The sequence below is a fragment of the Malaclemys terrapin genome, chromosome 4 (assembly GCF_027887155.1).
Source record: "Malaclemys terrapin pileata isolate rMalTer1 chromosome 4, rMalTer1.hap1, whole genome shotgun sequence".
In the NCBI taxonomy this organism is placed as follows: Eukaryota; Metazoa; Chordata; order Testudines; family Emydidae; genus Malaclemys; species Malaclemys terrapin.
Window position 1 is genome coordinate 31,683,292 of NC_071508.1, and position 16,667 is coordinate 31,699,958.

Here is a 16,667-nt window from a genome sequence, read left to right on the forward strand (position 1 = left end):
CTCTGGTCTTTTAAAACAGCCACTATGGCACACCCTAGAGGTGACTGCATCTTGTTCGGTAATGCTTATATATATGGCTGCTGCATCCCACCCCAGAGGTGGCTGCATCTCAGTGCTTGATAATATTTACATCTGCTGCTGCTGCATCTCTGTGTTGGGTATTATTTATATATATATGGCTGCATCTTAGTGCCTGGTTTTAGTTATATATACAGCTACTGCATCCCACCCCAGAGATCGATGCATCACAGAGCCTGGTGTTACTTATATAGAGAGCTGCTGCATCCCACCCCAGTGGTCGCAGCATCTCAGTGCTGGTTGACACATACATGCTGTAGCTGCATCCCACCCCAGAGGCACCTGCATCTCAGCACCAGGTGAAGGATCCCAGTGTAAACAGTTGCTGTGCCATGCCCCAGAAGAAGCTGCATCTTAGTGCTGCTGGCTTAAGCAATTCCACCCTCATGCTATGTAGCTGGTTAAAGCACCTTTTGGTCAGCCAGGATGAACAGTGCTGCAAAAAGGGGATGAGCCAATTTCACTGGAAACTACATTCCATCTCTAGCCCCCCCGCCCTCCCAAAATACCCTTTGGCCTAGGGGAAGATGCACTAGACTGGGATCCAGGAGCTCAAATCTTGCCTCTTCCGCTAACCTGTGTTAACCATTTCCGTAACCCTAAGCAAGTCCCTGCCCTAGGGAGGCAGGTCTTAGCTCTCCACCCGCCCGGGGTTCCTGTAAGTTTTCACAAGTGACCATGTAATTAGAGCCTGTAGCACAATGCACCCATGCAAAGGGGCAGCGGTAAGGCTGCAGGTATTTATTTGCATGGTGGTAGCACAGGAGCCCAGCAGTGGACCAGGATCCCTGTTGTGCTAGGTGCTGTACACACAGAACACAGTCCCTGCCTCAAAGAGCTGCCAGTCACAGGGTACAGTGTCACAGCCTGGGGAGGTGGCAGACCTATGCTAGCCCTAACCTAGCCGGGGCAGGGAAGAAAAGCCGTGAGGATATGACGGCATAGGCTAGCTACCCCAATACCAGCCTGTTTGAGAAGCTGACTACAGGCTGCAGATGCCAAGAGTCCTGGCATGGCCAAGCCTCCATGCATCTGAAGAAGTGGGTTTTTACCCATGAAAACTTATGCCCAAATCAATCTGTTAGTCTTTAAGCTGCTTGTTTTTGTGGATACAGACTAACACGGCTACCCTTCTGATAAGAGTTCTGGCATTGCTAATCCTGCCCACATGGCAATTGCACCTTCACTTTGGAGTGTATACGCATACTGTGTGCTTCCACACTACAATAAGGCCCTATTATCACGGTCTTATCACGGGGGGCAGCAGAGTTAAGGTGATCTGGGGGGCAGGCAGGGCTAAGATGCCACAAGGGGGACAGTTAAGATGCAGGGGAGACAGGTGGCCTATAGAGGGAAGCAGTTAAAATGCAGGAAGTGGGCAGAGCTAAGGTAGCCTCAAGGGAAGGGAACAAGGCTCAGATGCCCCAAAGGACGGCAGTTAAGATGCAGGGGGCTGGGCTAAAATGCCCCAAGGAGGGTAGTTAATCTGTGGCTGGGCATATCTGAGATGCCCCAAGAGAAAGTAGTTAGGGTGCAGCGGGGCAGGGTTGGGACGCCCCCGAGGGGCAGTTAAGCTGGGGGTCAGGCGCGGAGTGGCACCCCAGGCCGCTACATGGTTCGGGCGGAGCTGGGGGGGCGCCAGGGCCCAGCGAGGCCGCCCGGCGCGCTCCGCCCAGCGCCGCTCCGCCCCGCCCCACCGCCCCCGGCCGCTGCAGCGATTCCGGGCCAGGCCCCGCCGCCCGGAGCCACCAGCGCCGCGCAGGGCAGCCGCAGCCTCGGCCGGGCCGGGGACATGGTGAGGGGATGGCCCGGGCCGGAGACGCCTTCCCGCTGCACCTGCTGGCCTGGCACAACCGGCACCAGGCGCTGGAGAGCGAGCTGCGCACGGGGCAGGTGCGGGACCCCCCGGGATTTTTCACACCTCGTCGGGCATCCCCGAAACCTCCCCCACCCCGCAGGGCTCCCGCGAGACGCTCCCTTGGACCCTCCCCCCTCCGTGCTTGCATCCCTGGTACCTTCCGGGACCCCAGCGGCACCCCGGACTCTCCCGGGGAACCCCTCACTCCGCTGGGCACCTGGACCCCCCGGGATCTCCCCACCGGGCACCCCCAAAATCCCCCTTGCTCCACTAGCTCCCTCGGGATACTTCCCACCCCATTGGGCACCTCTGGGGCCCCCCCTCCCGGCTTTGCCTGGCACCCTCAGAACCCTCCCCGGGATTTACCCCACCCCGCTGGGCACTCTTGGGACTCTGGGACCCTTTGCTCCTCTGGGCACCTCTAGAACCCTTCAAGGCACCCCGGACCTTCCACCCTGCTGGGCACCCCGGGACCTCCCAGGACCCCCCCCCCAACATTCTACTGGGCATTCCCAGGACCCCCCCCACACACACACAGGCCATGGAAATCCCCTAAATTCCCAGAACCCCTCACCCCAGCACCCACTACCCTGCCAGGCATCCCTGGGCAATACACTGTGGGCACCCCCATCCTGCTGGGCGACTCCCTAACCCTCCAGCATGCCCCCCCAAACCCTGGGACCCCTTAACATTCTCCACCCCACTAGGCACCGGCCATCCCTTAACCTCCTAGCATTCTCCACCCCAGGACCTCCACCCCACTATGCACTCCCCAATCCACTGTCCCCTGTCCCACCAGACACCCTGCCCATCTGCTGGGTACCGGTCACCTGGCAACTCCTATACCCCCGGGACTCCCCAGAATCCCCCACTCCACTAGGCATCCCTACTCTGTTGCAGCCACCCCAGGACCCCCTGGGGAACCCCACCCATCAGGCACTTCTGGGATCCCCTCACACCACCAGGCACCCCTCAGGACCTCTTAGCCCACCAGGCACACTTAGGACTCTACACTGTGGGGACCCTCCTAACCTCCCCCTGGGATCCCCTAGGGCACCCCACCCCTATGGATAGCCCCACCACAGGGACCCACTAACCCCTCCCAGGACCCCCACCCCACTGGGCAAACTCCTCCCCTGGGACCTCCCCCACCCCATCAGGAACCCCCAGTGTAGGTACCCCATAACCCATCTGGGATATCCCACTCTGGCACTCCCCCACTGAGCATCCCCTCCTAACTCCTATTCCTTCACCAGGTATCCCCCATTCCTGAACCTCAATCCAGCATCTCACTAACCCTGCATCACCACTCGCCAGGTGTCCCCTAACCCCACATCCCCCCACTGGGTACCCCCTAAACCCTGGTACCCCCTAATCCCCATTCCTCTACTCCAGATCCCCATTCTCCATTTCTCCACTCTGGTACTCCCACCCCACCCCAATACCCTCGCTACTCACCCCTCTGAGTAGCCTCCATCCCTTCATCTGGTATCCCACACCAGGACCCCTATCCTCCATTCTTTCCACTCTGGTACCCTCACTAGGTACCCCCTAACCCCTTCCTTCTGGTACCCCCCAGTACCTGCACCAGGTACCCTCTTAATCCCACTTCTCCATCCAGTATCCCCTACCCCCAGCATCGCCCCACTATGTACCCTGATCCTGGTATCCCCATCCTCCATTCCTCCACCTGACACCTCTACCCAGCCTCTACCCCACCAGGTGGCCCCCACCCCAGGTCCCCCTGGTTCCTCTTTCCCTCCATCTGCCCCCCCCCCCCCCCCCGCCTCACCCCAGCATCACTCCAAATGGCACCAGGTGCTGGAGAGCAAGCTGCACCCAGGCAGCCCCCAGCCCTTATTTCCCAATCAGCTCCCCCCTGCCCCGATTCTTCTCACCAGGTCCCCACATTCCCCAGCCGGTACCAGGCACTGGAGTGTGATCTGCTCACAGGGCAGGTGTGGGATCGACCCCATTCCATAGCCCTCCCAGCCCCTTATCTCTCCTCCCCAACCAGCACTAGGCTCTGGAGAGTGATCTCAGGGCATAAACCCACATCCCCTGCCCTCAGCGCTCCCCATGATCCCATATCTGCCCGCAGCCCACTACACCCACAGCCAGGAGCTTGACAACAAGGTGAGAGGGGCCGTAGGGGAAGGGGGCAGGATAAGGCAGCCCCACGTCCCCTCGCTGCCATGGGAGGGGCATCTTTGAATGAGTGAGGCTGAGGAGCTGGGCAGGAGAGTCCCCTTGCGGGGGAAGGGGGCAGGCAGAATGGGACCCAGGATAGTAGTGCGGGATGTTCACCCATAGAGGCCCAACAGCTTCCAGCCCCAGCAGAGAGGCCAGAGCCCAGGATGGGGAATGGGACCCAGGCCTCCAGGACTGCAGTGGTACAGCTGGGGCCCTAGTTTCGCCCACTGGGGCATGGGGGGTGTACAGCTGTTAACCCCGCAGTTCCCGTTCAGCACGATATCGAGTTGATCGACCCACGGGGCCGCACGCCTCTGGAGCTGGCTGTGTCACTGGGCAACCTTGAGTCGGCCCGGGTGCTGCTGCAGCACAACGCCAACGTGGGCAGGGAGAATGCCAATGGCTGGACAGGTACTGGCGGGGGGAACACACGGAGCTGCGGGAGGGCAGGTATGGGGGGCTGGGGGGCAGTTATGGGGAGTTGGGCAGCTCTGGTGCCAGCCCCTCTGATGCACAGCTCCTGCCCTATGGCACGGAATTTCTCCCCCACTAATTCCTGGAGGTCTCAGCCTCCCCTCTGCCATGCTCCAGGGGGCTGGTGCCCATGGACCCAGGATTCACACCTGGACTTCGCCAGCAGAGGGCCCTGTATCGTGCCATTGGATACCTGGCTTTGCATGCCCAGGGCAACGGGTTGGTGCTGGCCTTGCCCGGGGGGTGTGCAGGCAATGGAATTGGCTTGGGTGCCAGTGTGCAGCGGGGACAGGCAGTGCCCTATGCCTGATGGCTCCGTGTTGCTCCCTCTCTGCCCCTCCTCCAGTCCTGCAGGAGGCCGTCAGCACCGGGGACCCTGAGATGGTGCAGCTGGTGCTCCAGTACCGCGACTACCAGCGTGCCACCAACCGCCTGGCTGGCATCCCCGAGCTGCTCAACAAACTGCGCAAGGTCAGTGTGTGTGTGTGTGTATGTGCCCCCAGCCAGCCTTGCTGTCAGGTACAGACCCCCCCTCACCGCCTGGATCCCAGCCCCCTGACACTCCCACCCTGGGATACAGATTCACCCACGCCCTGGGGTACAGACCCCCTGGGACCTCAGCCCCCTGTGTCAGCCTTGCCCTGGGATACAGACACCTGCCTCCGGGACTCCAGCCCCCTGCCAGCCTTGCTCTGGGGTACAGATACCCCACGCCAGGACCCCAGAACCCTGGCACCCCCACCCTGGGGTACAGACCCTCTGGGACCTGAGCCCCCTGCCAGCCTTGCCCTGGGTTACAGACCCCCCCCGGGACCCCAGCCCCCTGGCACTCCCACCCTGGGGTACAGACAACACACCCCTGGGACCCCAGTCCCCTGGCACCCTTGCCCTTGGGGCACAGATCCCCCCCCAGGACCCCAGTCCCCTGGCATCCTTGCCCTGGGACATAGACCCCCCCAGGACCCCAGTCCCCTGGCATCCTTGCCCTGGGGTACAGACACCCACCTGGGGCCCCAGCCCCCTGGCATTCCCACCCTGGGCTACAGACACCCCCCTGGGGCCCCCACCCTGAGGTGCAGATGACTCCCCCCACCACCACCACCGGGACCCCAGCCCTCTGGCACCTCCGCCCTGCTGGTCCCTAGGTGCCCCCTGAGAGCTAAGCCCTGGGCGCCCGCAGTGTGATGGATCCGCCTGCTGCCACTCTGGGGATCCATTGTGGATGCATCTGGGATCCCCCAGGATCTAGGACATGAGCACACCTAGGATCTCACCCAGCCCTGGGGATTCCCAGCTTGAGATTTGTCCCCCAGGATCTCTCACTTCCCCCAGGTTCCTGTTCTTACCCCCCACCTCCAATCATTACAGGTATCTCCCCTCCTCCTCAGGTCCGGATCTCTCTTCCCCTGCCCCTCCCGGATCTGATCACTGCAAGGAATCCCACCCACCCTTCTGATCTTCCCCCCACCCCCATCCCTCCAGGGAATTCCCCATGATCTCCCAGACCCCAATCTCTGCAGGGATTCCCCCCGCCCCGCAGACCCTGATCTCCCCCACCCCGATCTCTGCCGGGAATGCCTGATCTCATCGCTTTGTTGTCTCCTCTCTTCCAGGCCCCTGATTTCTACGTGGAGATGAAGTGGGAATTCACCAGCTGGGGTGAGTCCGTCCCTGGGGGCTCCCGAAGGGGGGTTTGCAGGAGGATACCCCCAATCTCCGTCCCCAGTGCCAGAGACCAGGGATATGCGGCTACGTGGAGGGGAGAGACTAGAGCCACACGGTCGTTGTCCCCACCCCGCCCCTACCCTGCCAGCAGTTGGTGCCTCCCTTTCTCGGAGTTGGGCCCTGGGGTGGGGGATTGGGGGGAATGGGAGCACTGCCTGGCGGTGTTAAGCCCAGCACCATAATGGAACCCCTGGTGGCTGGGAGGAGGAACTGCAGACATCTGGACACACCCTCCCCAGCGGGGTGCAGGGCTGGGCTGTCAGCATGCAGGTGGGGCAGACGCCCACACTGCCATGCCCTCCCCCGCTCACTCTCTGTCCCTCCCCCACAGTGCCCCTGGTCTCCAAGGTGTGCCCGAGTGATGTGTACCGGGTGTGGAAGCGCGGCGAGAGCCTGCGGGTCGACACCACCCTGCTGGGCTTCGAGCACATGACCTGGCAGCGTGGGCGGCGCAGCTATATCTTCAAGGGGGAAGGTCAGAGATGCCCCCAGCCTCTCCGGGCCGCACCCCATTCCTGTGCCCCCGGGGGAATTGGGGTCTCCTCCCCCCATGGTGTTCCTCCCCTGTTCTCCCGTGGGAATTTGCTTCTGCCCTATGCCCCTAGGGGAATTGGGCTCTATTTCCCCTCGATGCCCTGTGCAGGATGTACCTTCCCGATCTGGCTGAGTAGTAGAGCTGGGCCCCTTTCCACTCCCCGACATGAGGGGCTCTGAGAGATGGGGCTGAGACCCCAGCTGGCCCAGCCCTCGGGAGGGGAATGGGGTCACTGCCAATGGGAGTTGGCGCTCCATTGGGATATGGCTGCTGGAAAGGGCCAGGGAAGCAGTCCGCCTGCACCTAGAGTCTCAGGGGATCCTGGAGGGAGGCTGAGGTGACATCACCACGGCACCTCCAGCCTGGCCACAGGTGGGGTGGGGCTGTGGCACTGATATGTCCCCTCTCCCCCTGGCCAGAGGAGGGTGCCGTGGTGATGGAGGTGGATCACGACAAGCAGGTGGTCTACACGGAGACGCTGTCGCTTGCCCTGCACGAGCCAGAGCTGATGCTGGCTGCCATGCAGCCCACCGAGGAGCACGTGGCCAGCCGGCTGACCTCGCCCGTTGTCTCCACCCACCTCGACACCAAGAACATCGCCTTCGAGCGGTGAGCTGTTGGGGGGGGGGCACTCATGGGGGGCATTCATGCAGGCTGACCACATGGGGGCAGGCCTCTGAGAGGGGAGCGGGTGTGGGAGGCAGGGTGCACGAGGACAGCCATGAGGGAGGCAGGAGAATACATGACTGGGGAGGGAGGGCAGGGAAGGAGGCGCATGCGAGGAGTGTACAAGTGGCAGGGTGAGGTTGCTGTGCACGAGATGCCCTTGTGCTAGAGGCAGTGGACAGTGGGGAGAGGGGATGGGCACGACTGACATTTGTGTGGTCGCAAATGGTGAGCGGTGTCGGGGATCCATGTGCGTGATGGGCCCTTGTACAACCGCTCATGCTAGTGAGCAGGGTTGGGGGGTGACCAGGCCTTTCCTTGGGCATCTTGTCCTTCAGCACCATGCCCGCCCTTAGGGTTGATGATCAGAGCTAGGGCTGGGGGGTGTGCATGCCTGTAGGGTGACCAGATGTCCCGATTTTGGGGTCTTTTTCTTATATAGGCTCCTATTACCCCCCCCCCCGTCCCGATTTTTCACACTTGCTGTCTGGTCACCCTACGTGCCTGCAGCTCTTGTGCAACAGCTCTACTCACAGCTGGGCACTGAAAGGAGGCTCCAGGGAGGAACAGAGCTGGGCTTGAGCAGTTCTTGACTGGAGGGAGCCTGGGGGAGCCGCACCCAGGCATTGGGGCATATGGGGGAGGGGAGGGGTCTGTCTAGGGCGGAAATGGGGGGACGCAGCATCTGACCCGGCCATTCCCGTCTTGGAAGGAACAAGTCTGGGATCTGGGGCTGGCGCTCGGAGAAGATGGAAGTGATCAGTGGCTATGAAGCCAAGGTAATGCCCTGTTCCCCACCCTGGGAGTGCAGGGAATGGCAACCTTAACTGGGAGGGGAAGACTGGGACAGGATGGGACCCAGACCTCTGGGATGGCAGTTGTGAAGTTCTTGCCTGTAGGGGCCTCACAGTTTCCCGAGGGAGGAGAGATCAGGATGGGGAATGGGACCCAGGCATCTAGGAGCAGGAGGAGGTGCTCACCTCTACGGGCCTCATATGACCGCATGTACTAGAGACACCAAGACAGCAAATGGGACCCAGGTGTCCGGGATGGCAGCACAAGGTGCTCACCCCTTGGGGGTGCAGCTCGTGTGTGGGGGAGGGGGGACTGGGAAAGCTGATTCACATCCCATGTCGTGGCAGGTTTACAGTGCCAGCAATGTGGAGCTCATTACTAAAACAAGAACTGAGCACCTATCGGACCAGGACAAGTCCCGCACCAAAGGTAACACGCTGGCCCTAGCCAACCAATCAGAACATCCAGTCTGCAATGGCCCACCCCTTCCCCTCTGACACACCCACCCTGGATACCCAATCACAGTGCCAGTCCCACACATATGCACAGCATAGGGTTGCCAACTTGGTAATATTCAAAAACTGGACACTCCTGCAGGAGTGTCGGAACCTCCCCTGCCCCACCTCTTCCCCTGAGGCCCCGTCCCCACGCACTTCTTTCCCCCCCGCCCTTCATCCCTGTTGCTTGCTGCTTTTCCCTCCCCACCCTCCGGTCCGGCCAGAAGGGACTTGCCTGCGGAGCCAGGGCTGGGATCTACAGCTGCCCGATGAAGGCAGGAGGCAGACCTGGGTGAGTAGGGGCTGGAGCAGGTGATGACCTAGTGCCTCCCGACCTCCCACATCCGAAGTAACCGGACATTGGGCGTCCGCTCAGTAGATCTGACTGGACACTGTCAGGTCCCCTCTTCAATCGGACTTTCCAGTCGAAAACCGGACATCCTAGTACAGCACCCCTTCCCCTGCGACTGTCCATCCTGCCCCCAGCCCTCTGTTCAGACTGCCCCCTCCCCCTCTGATATACCCACTCTGGACCCACAGCACCCCAACCCTCCTCCTCTGACATGCCCACGCACAGTGCCCCTGTACTTCCCCTTGTAACAGACCCGCCGCAGCTTTCCAGTCACAGCACCTGCCTACAAGGGCCTGGCCCCACCCCTTGGCCCTTCAGTCACAGCACCATACCCATCCCTCCCCTCCAGTCACAACCCCATTGACAACAGCCCGCCTCTCCACCTGTCCATCATGTCTCAAGCCCCGCCCCCTGAGCTGCCCACTGATGCTGAGTTTTCTGTATCCACACCCACATCAGACCTGATGGGGGGAACTGGCCCTAGCAGAGTAGCCTCCCCCAGGGCACAGAATGAGCGTGGTAGCTGTTTCCTCGGGGAGGGGGGAGGTGGTGGTAGTGGTGGGGATTCATACACTTCAGGGGATCTTTGAGTCTAACCTACTCTCCCCTCTCCCCCCGTAGGCTCCAAGACACCCTTCCAGTCCTTCCTGGGGATTGCCCAGCAGCATGCCTCCCATAATGGGGTGAGTGATGGGCTCCCTCCTGCTCTGGGGACTCGAGACGCACACCTGGTGTGGTGGGGGTCAGGGCAGAAGCGTCAAGTTCCCAGCCATGATGGTAGAATCTGGGGATGGGGCTGTTTGAGGGTGAGGGGTGGGGGGAATACAGCAAGTGAGGGGGAATTTGGCAACAAGGAGCACAGCCAGAGAGCATGTGAATGGGGGATCTGACTTCCCTTCCCCATGCCTGCCCCCTCCAGGCCCCCGTGCTGCAGTCCGCCACTCTCACCAACCCCACGGCCATCACCCCCGAGGAGTACTTTGACCCCAGCTTCAACCTGGAGGCCCGCAACATTGGCCGCCCTATTGAGATGTCCAACAAGGTGCAGAGGTGAGGTGGGGGTGGGGGTCTGGGATGGCAGTAGAGGGGGAGAATGTGCTAGAGGAGCATGAAGAGTCGCTCTGCACTTTCAGCCAGTGATACTGCATGGTGTGGAAAATCCACCCTAATTCTAGCTCCCCTCTGCCAGGGAATGGCACCCACGTGTCTGGGATGGCAGGGCAGTGTGTTCACCCCTAGAAGTTCCTGCAGCTCCCAGCCCCCAGAGTGAGGGAGAGACCAGGACAGGGAATGGGACCCAGGCATCCAGGACAGCAGTGTAGGGTGCTCGCCCCTAATGGGCGCCAGGCCTGGTCCCTTGCTTTGCATAGCCAGTGCCGTGCAGGAAGAGGGACTGGGGCAGCTGGCTGTGATGCTCTCCCGGGCGTGACAGGTTCAAGGCCACGCTGTGGCTGTGCGAGGATCACCCCCTGTCGCTGGTGGAGCAGGTGACGCCCATCATCGACCTCATGGCCATCAGCAACGCCCACTTCGCCAAGCTGCGTGATTTCATCACCCTCAAGCTGCCGTCCGGCTTCCCCGTCAAAATTGGTGAGTGGGGCAGATCTGAGGGGGGGGGTGGCCTGGCTGGATTTGGAGTGCGATAGAGATGGGCAGGGGACGGGTGGAGGGGAAGGAATGGCTGGGATCTGGGGAGTCTGAGGGGCACAGAGGTGGCTGGAGATGTGGTGGAAATTGCGGGGTTGGGGGAAATGAGGGCCAATTGTGGGAGTATGAGGGTTGGCAGGAGTCCCCCAGAGTGGGGAGAGTTGGATTGGGGGCAGGGGAGTCGGGAAGTGTGGCAAGGATCATGGAGAAGTGTGGCTGGGATGATGGGCAAGGAGTGGCAAGGATCATGACAGGGAGGGGTGGCTGGGGGCTGTGGGGAGCTAGGCTGGGGTGGCTGAGGGCTGGAGAGGATGAGGAAGCTGGCAGAAGGGGTGGTTATGGGGCAGGGGAGGGGCAGCAGGGATCATGAGGGGGAGGGAGGCTGGGGGCCAGGAAGGATGGGGGAGCTGGGGAGTGGGGTCTGAGGGGCAGAGGAGGTGTGGCTGGGATCATGATGGGGAGAGGTGGCTGGGGGTTGTGAGGAGCTGGGCCAGGGTGGTTGGGGGACCTGGGGAGGGGTGGCAGGGATCATGAGGGGGAGTAGAGGCTGGGGGCCAGGGAGGATGGGAGAACTGGGGAGGGGGATCTGAGGGGCGGGGGAGGTGTGGCAGGGATCATGGGGGGCGGGGTGGCTGGGGGCCGTGGGGAGCTGAGCTGGGGTGGTTGATGGGTGAGGGGCATGTCTGGGGGCTGTACCATCTATTGCTCCCAGTGTCTCACGCTCTCATGTTCACACACACACACACACACACACCAGAGATCCCCCTCTTCCATGTGCTCAATGCACGAATCACCTTCAGCAACCTGTGTGGGTGCGATGAGTTGCTGAGCTCCGTGCGAGTCTGCGGCCCTGCCCCCAGCTCCTCCCCAGGGGATGCCAGAGAGCCAGCTGCAGGGGCAGAGGCGCCCCCCAACCCCAAAGGTAGGGGAGCCTGCAAGGGTGGGGGGGCTGGGCACACCAGGCATCCCACTGCAAACCCACAGTGACCCCTATTGACCCCAGTCTCCATGGGGTCGAGGGCCAAGGCAGTGTGTGTGGGGGGTGGGTGTCTCTCTGGGCGGGGCAGACTCCTACAGGTGGAGCAGTGTGTCTGTGATCCCAGTGGGGTATGGCCCCCCCGACACTCACCCCATCCCCCTCTCCCCAGTGTTCCCGTTCCCCTGCGAGGTGGACCCAGTGGTGTTCGAGGTGCCCCAGGGCTACGCTATGCTGGGTGCTGGCCGCAATGAGCCCATGCGGGACGAGGATGATGACCTGCTGCAGTTTGCCATCCAGCAGAGCTTGCTCGACGCTGGCACCGAGACCGACCAGGTGAGATCTGGGCAGGGCCTTTCTCCTCTCAGGGCACCAGCTCCGATCTGGCCTCAGGGTAGGGGGGACTGGCAGGCTCAGGGGGACAGGGAATGGGACATGGGGCCTTTCCCCTCTCGGGGCACCGGCTCCAATCCGGCCCCAGGGTGCAGGGACTAGTGGGCTCAGAGGGGCAGGGTATGGGACATGGGGCCTTCCCCCTCTAGGGCATGCCAGCTCCCTACTTTCCTGTCGGTTGATGTGGGGAGCTGTCTGGCTGGTTCAGGGGTGTGGGATTTGGGGTCTCTGATTCAGCAAGGGGGGGGAATATTCCTATGTTCTGATTGGTGCCCTGGATTGCAGGTCACTATCTGGGAGGCGCTAACCAACACACGTCCAGGCTCCAACCCCCCTTCCTATGACGAAGAGTTGCAGCTGGAGCGGTGAGTGCTGGGGTGGGATGAGCTTCATGACAGGACCTCCATGGGTAGCAGGCCCCTCCCTTCCTTCCCTGGCCTTCCACATAGCCATTTTCTGGGCTGGCAGGGTGAGGCAGGGGCTGGTCAGTGGGGATGGGGCTGTGAGGTGGGGGGGCGGGGCTGTGGGGTGGTGAGAGGCAGGTGGTGGGGGTGGGGCTGTGAGAGGCAGGTGCTGGTTGGTGGGGGGCAGGGCCATGAGGGAGGATGTTGGTGGGGGGGCGGGGCTGTGTGGGAGGGGCTGGTAGGTGGGAGTGGGGCTGTGTGAGAGGGGCTGGTGGGTGAGCGGGTGGGGCTGAGAGAGGCAGGTGCTGGTCGGTGAGGGGATGGGACTGTGAGAAGCAGGTGCTGGTTGGTGAGGGGTGTGGCTGTGGAGAAGGGGTGTGGCTGTGAGGGAGGGGCTGGTTAGTGGGGGGATGGCTGTGCGGGAGGGGCTGGTTGGTGGAGGCAGGGCTGTGAGAGACAGGTGCTGATTGGTGGGGGTGAGGCTGTGAAGAAGGGGCACAGCTGTGAGGGAGAGGCTGGTCTTGAGGGGCGGAACTGTGAGGGCAGTTGCTGACACGCATCTCTCTCCCACAGCGCCATCCAGGAGAGCATGTTCCTGCAGTCGGGGCAAGGCCTGGCTGCGACTGAGTCTGGTGGCGGAGGCAACGGCGACAACAGCATCGTCCCTCCTGATGACAGCCCGGCCCCCAGCACCAATGGCTCCTCCTCCTCGGCCCTGCCTCCCCCGGCCTACCCCAGCTTCGACGAGCAGCTGCGCCTGGCAATGGAGCTGTCGTCGCGGGAGCAGGAGGAGCAGGAGCGCCGGCGGCGTGAGGAGGATGAGGAGCTGCAGCGCATCCTCCAGCTCTCTTTGACGGAGAAGTAATGCCCAGCCTACCAGCAGGGGGCCCTGAACCCAGTCTCCCCCAAGACTCCCAGGGGCTCCCCAGTGCCCTGGCTTTGCTGTTGTATTTTTAACCTTGAGGGGGTTACCCGTCCCATTCCCCACCCCCTGTCTTGCAGGGGGCAGGACTGGACTTGACGAGACACCCTCTGCCTTTCCCAGGGCTCTCAGTCCTGCTGCCTCTTGGGTCTTATTTAATTTAACTCTTTTTTTCTTTTTTTTTTTTAATGGTTATTCTATTCCCCCTGCCTGGTGGAGGAAAGTTTTGTATGGCTAGCAGGAAACAGAAGAATGAGGGAACGGAGGAGAGGAGCAGCAACAGAGTGGCAGAGGCTAAGGAGAACCCGCTGCTGTAGAGAAAGCAGTTTCCAACTGGACTCTTAATTCATGTTGGTGGAGGTAGTGAGATTCTGAAACTGGGCATAAAATATATAATACACAAACACACATGCTGACCGTGTCCTGTCAGCCCATGTGGGCAATAGGGGTGAGGGCAATGAAGGGGGTGGGGCTAGAGGTGATGGGGCAGGGCCAGAAACCTGATGACTAGGGTGGTGATGCTACATTGGTGGGAGCAGTGGAATGTGGCACTCAAATAGAAGCAGGGCCAATAATTTTCAGTCCTATGTTTCGCCTCCCGAACCCCCCCCTGTGCGTAGCTGCCATGTCCTCTCCTGCCTGTTTAATTTATTTTATTTATATCTCTGCAGCTCTAGAATGGGGAGGGTGAAAGGTGGGTTTTGGTTTTTTAACTCAACTCCAAAGGTTGGAAAGGGATCAGCTGCATGGAGCAGCTCCTCCTGGCACCCGCAGGGGCCAGGTGCGGGCCTCTGTGCAGCAGGAACCATGAAATAAAAAGGAGAAACCAACCAACCCCCTGGCTCTCTGGCTCCCTTCATTCTGCATGTCGCACTCTTTGGCCTGGGCCTTTACTGGTGTATCAGCTGCCTGAGGGAGGGAATGGAGCCAGTATCCTGCTCGGAGCATCCCCTCTGCTCTGGGGCCCTCTCTGGCCAGCTTCCCCCAATGCAGACAGGATCCCCAAGGGGGCACTGTGTCCTGCTGATACTGGGAGGTCTTTCTGCTTATCTGGGGGCTTGGTTGCATCTTGCTTCTTTACAGGACAGAAACACCTGGGTGTGCCAGGCCTGGCTATGTGCCCACTGCTGCTCTGGGTGGGCTCTTGTGGTTTCTAAGATGGAGCACAGTGAGTGCTGCTAGAGGGCTCACATGCTATTTAAAGGGATACCACTCTATTCCTATCCACTACAGACTTGGACATGCTCAACAACCAAGCAAGACCCAGCTACGCCTGTGCCCAGTGGGCAAGAGGGCCATGCCTGAGAGTCTAGAGCAGAGAAGGGGCCAAGTGGCTGCACTGGCTTTCATTAGCTCCATGAATCCCTGAGCTGCAATCCCCATGTCCACCCTCTAGCTTACCCCCTTCTTGCCACTCCCCTCCCATTAGTAATGTCTTAAAAAGAAGAATTTCTGCTCTAATTTGGGTGCTCATCAGTTGGAAAGAACAGCGGAGAAAGACATGCCTGTACGAGATGATCACAGGATGACAATGAGCCACCAATGTGATATGGCTGTGCAAAAGGCAATTGGAATCCAAGGATGTGTCAGGTGAGGTAATTCTTGTACAGGTAGGGAAGGGTTCGTGCTGTTGTACAAGGCACTGGTGAGACCTCATCTGGAATTCTGTGCGCAGTTCTGGGCACCAGCGTTCAAGAATTCAGAACTGGTGCAGAGAAAAGGGTTTCTAGGATCTATGACACGGGAGGTAACTGTCCCACTCTACTTAGCTCTGGTGAGTCCACACCTGGAGTCCTGTGTCCAGTTCTGGGTGCATGCTGTGGGAGGGATGTGAGCAAACTCGGGAGAGGCCAGAGGGGAGCAAGAAAAATTATTGGAGATTTAAAAAAACTGACCTATGAGGAAAGGTTAAAAACGGGGCACATTTAGTCTTGAAAAATGATGGCTAAGGGGGGGACCTGATAGGTCTTCAAATACGTTAAGGGCTGTTATAATGAGGCCGGGGATAAATTGTTCTCTGTGTCCACTGAAGGCAGGGTGAGAAGTAATGGGTTAATCTGCAGCAAGGAATATCTAGGTTAGATGGTAGGAAAAACTTTCTAACTCTAAGGATAGTTCAGCTCTGGAACCAAGAGAGGTTGGAGGATTTTAGGAACAGGTGGGACAAACCCTTGCCTGGGAATGGTCTAGGTTTACTTGGTCCTGCCCCTGCATGGGGGGCTGGACCTGATGACCTCTCATGGCTCTTTCCAGCCCAACACTTCAATGGCTTTATGAGCAGGGGCCTGTTAGACGAGAAAAGACGGAGAGTTTGGTTTGTTTAGCTCGGCAAAATGAAGATGGAGCGGGGCTGTCTCTATCAGTACAGCAGGGAGGGAGACGAGCGATTTAAAATGAAGGACAATGTTGGCACAAGAATGAAGGGGGAGAAAGTGGCCAGGAATAAACAGGTTGGGAACTAGAAGGTTTCTACCAACCAGCGGAGTGTGGGGCTGGCCCACCTCCCACTAGGAGTAGTGGGGCAAACAACTGGCCTGGTTTTAATGTAGAGCTTGGTACATATATGACCAGGATTATATGCTGGGGTTAAATGGGAGAGCAGGGGACTGGATGTGATCACCTGGATGGTCCCTACTAGTTCTGTGTCCCCATGGCAAAGTTTTTCATCTCCCCATCAATTTCCCCTCATTAGATCCCAAGATGACAGGTTTCAGAGTAGCAGCCGTGTTAGTCTGTATCTGCAAAAAGAAGAACAGGAGTACTTGTGGCACCTTTTTGTAGATCCCAAGAGTTGCTGTCAACATGGCCTTGAACTGGAGCAATCACAGCACCCCCACAGATGGACGGCTGCTGCCTGGATGGGGACAGGGTGTTATGCCACCGCGACAGAGAGCTGCTGCCCTGGCCCATCCGGCTTCAAATTCCAAAGCACTGCACTCCCAAGCAATGGGTTTGGTGGGGCTCCCGTCCCAAACCCCGTGCACCTGGGAATGCAGGCCTGGGGAATAGGCAGGGGCAAGAGCCTAGGACAGGAATAGCAGGTTCAGCAGCTATTCGGGATTGAGATGTATTAACATAGCGTGGGGTGGGAAGCGTGGGGCTGGGATAGCAGGGGTCTGTGGGGCAGGACACAGGGGCACTGGATGAGCTGT

General features: G+C 60.1%; 1 protein-coding gene across 3 annotated transcripts; it reads left to right on the top strand.

Moving 5' to 3' along the window:
- The first annotated feature begins 1,797 nt into the window (after window positions 1–1,797).
- ANKRD13D (ankyrin repeat domain 13D) lies at window positions 1,798–14,349 on the top strand. 3 transcript variants are annotated; one of them, XM_054027327.1, is made up of 15 exons: window positions 1,798–1,971; window positions 4,405–4,540; window positions 4,950–5,074; window positions 6,217–6,262; window positions 6,660–6,803; window positions 7,283–7,472; window positions 8,242–8,308; window positions 8,672–8,753; window positions 9,795–9,856; window positions 10,093–10,223; window positions 10,606–10,763; window positions 11,578–11,742; window positions 11,969–12,132; window positions 12,475–12,554; window positions 13,167–14,349. In XM_054027327.1, the coding sequence occupies exons 1-15, from the start codon at window positions 1,882–1,884 to the stop codon at window positions 13,456–13,458; spliced, it is 1,932 nt and encodes a 643-aa protein (XP_053883302.1). In that variant the 5' UTR covers window positions 1,798–1,881; the 3' UTR covers window positions 13,459–14,349. The 3 variants fall into 3 exon arrangements, with proteins under 3 accessions (XP_053883302.1, XP_053883303.1, XP_053883305.1); XM_054027330.1 differs by having other exon boundaries at window positions 1,955–1,971; window positions 4,394–4,540; XM_054027328.1 differs by lacking the exon at window positions 4,405–4,540 and having other exon boundaries at window positions 1,897–1,971.
- The last annotated feature ends 2,318 nt before the right edge of the window (window positions 14,350–16,667 follow it).

Coding starts and splice junctions, on each gene's coding strand:
- ANKRD13D (XM_054027327.1), top strand. CDS start 1,882: ATGGCCCGGGCCGGAGACGCCTTCCCGCTGCACCTGCTGGCCTGGCAC. Junction 5,075..6,216: donor TGCTCAACAAACTGCGCAAG/GTCAGTGTGTGT, acceptor CCTCTCTTCCAG/GCCCCTGATTTCTACGTGGA. Junction 10,224..10,605: donor ATGTCCAACAAGGTGCAGAG/GTGAGGTGGGGG, acceptor CGGGCGTGACAG/GTTCAAGGCCACGCTGTGGC.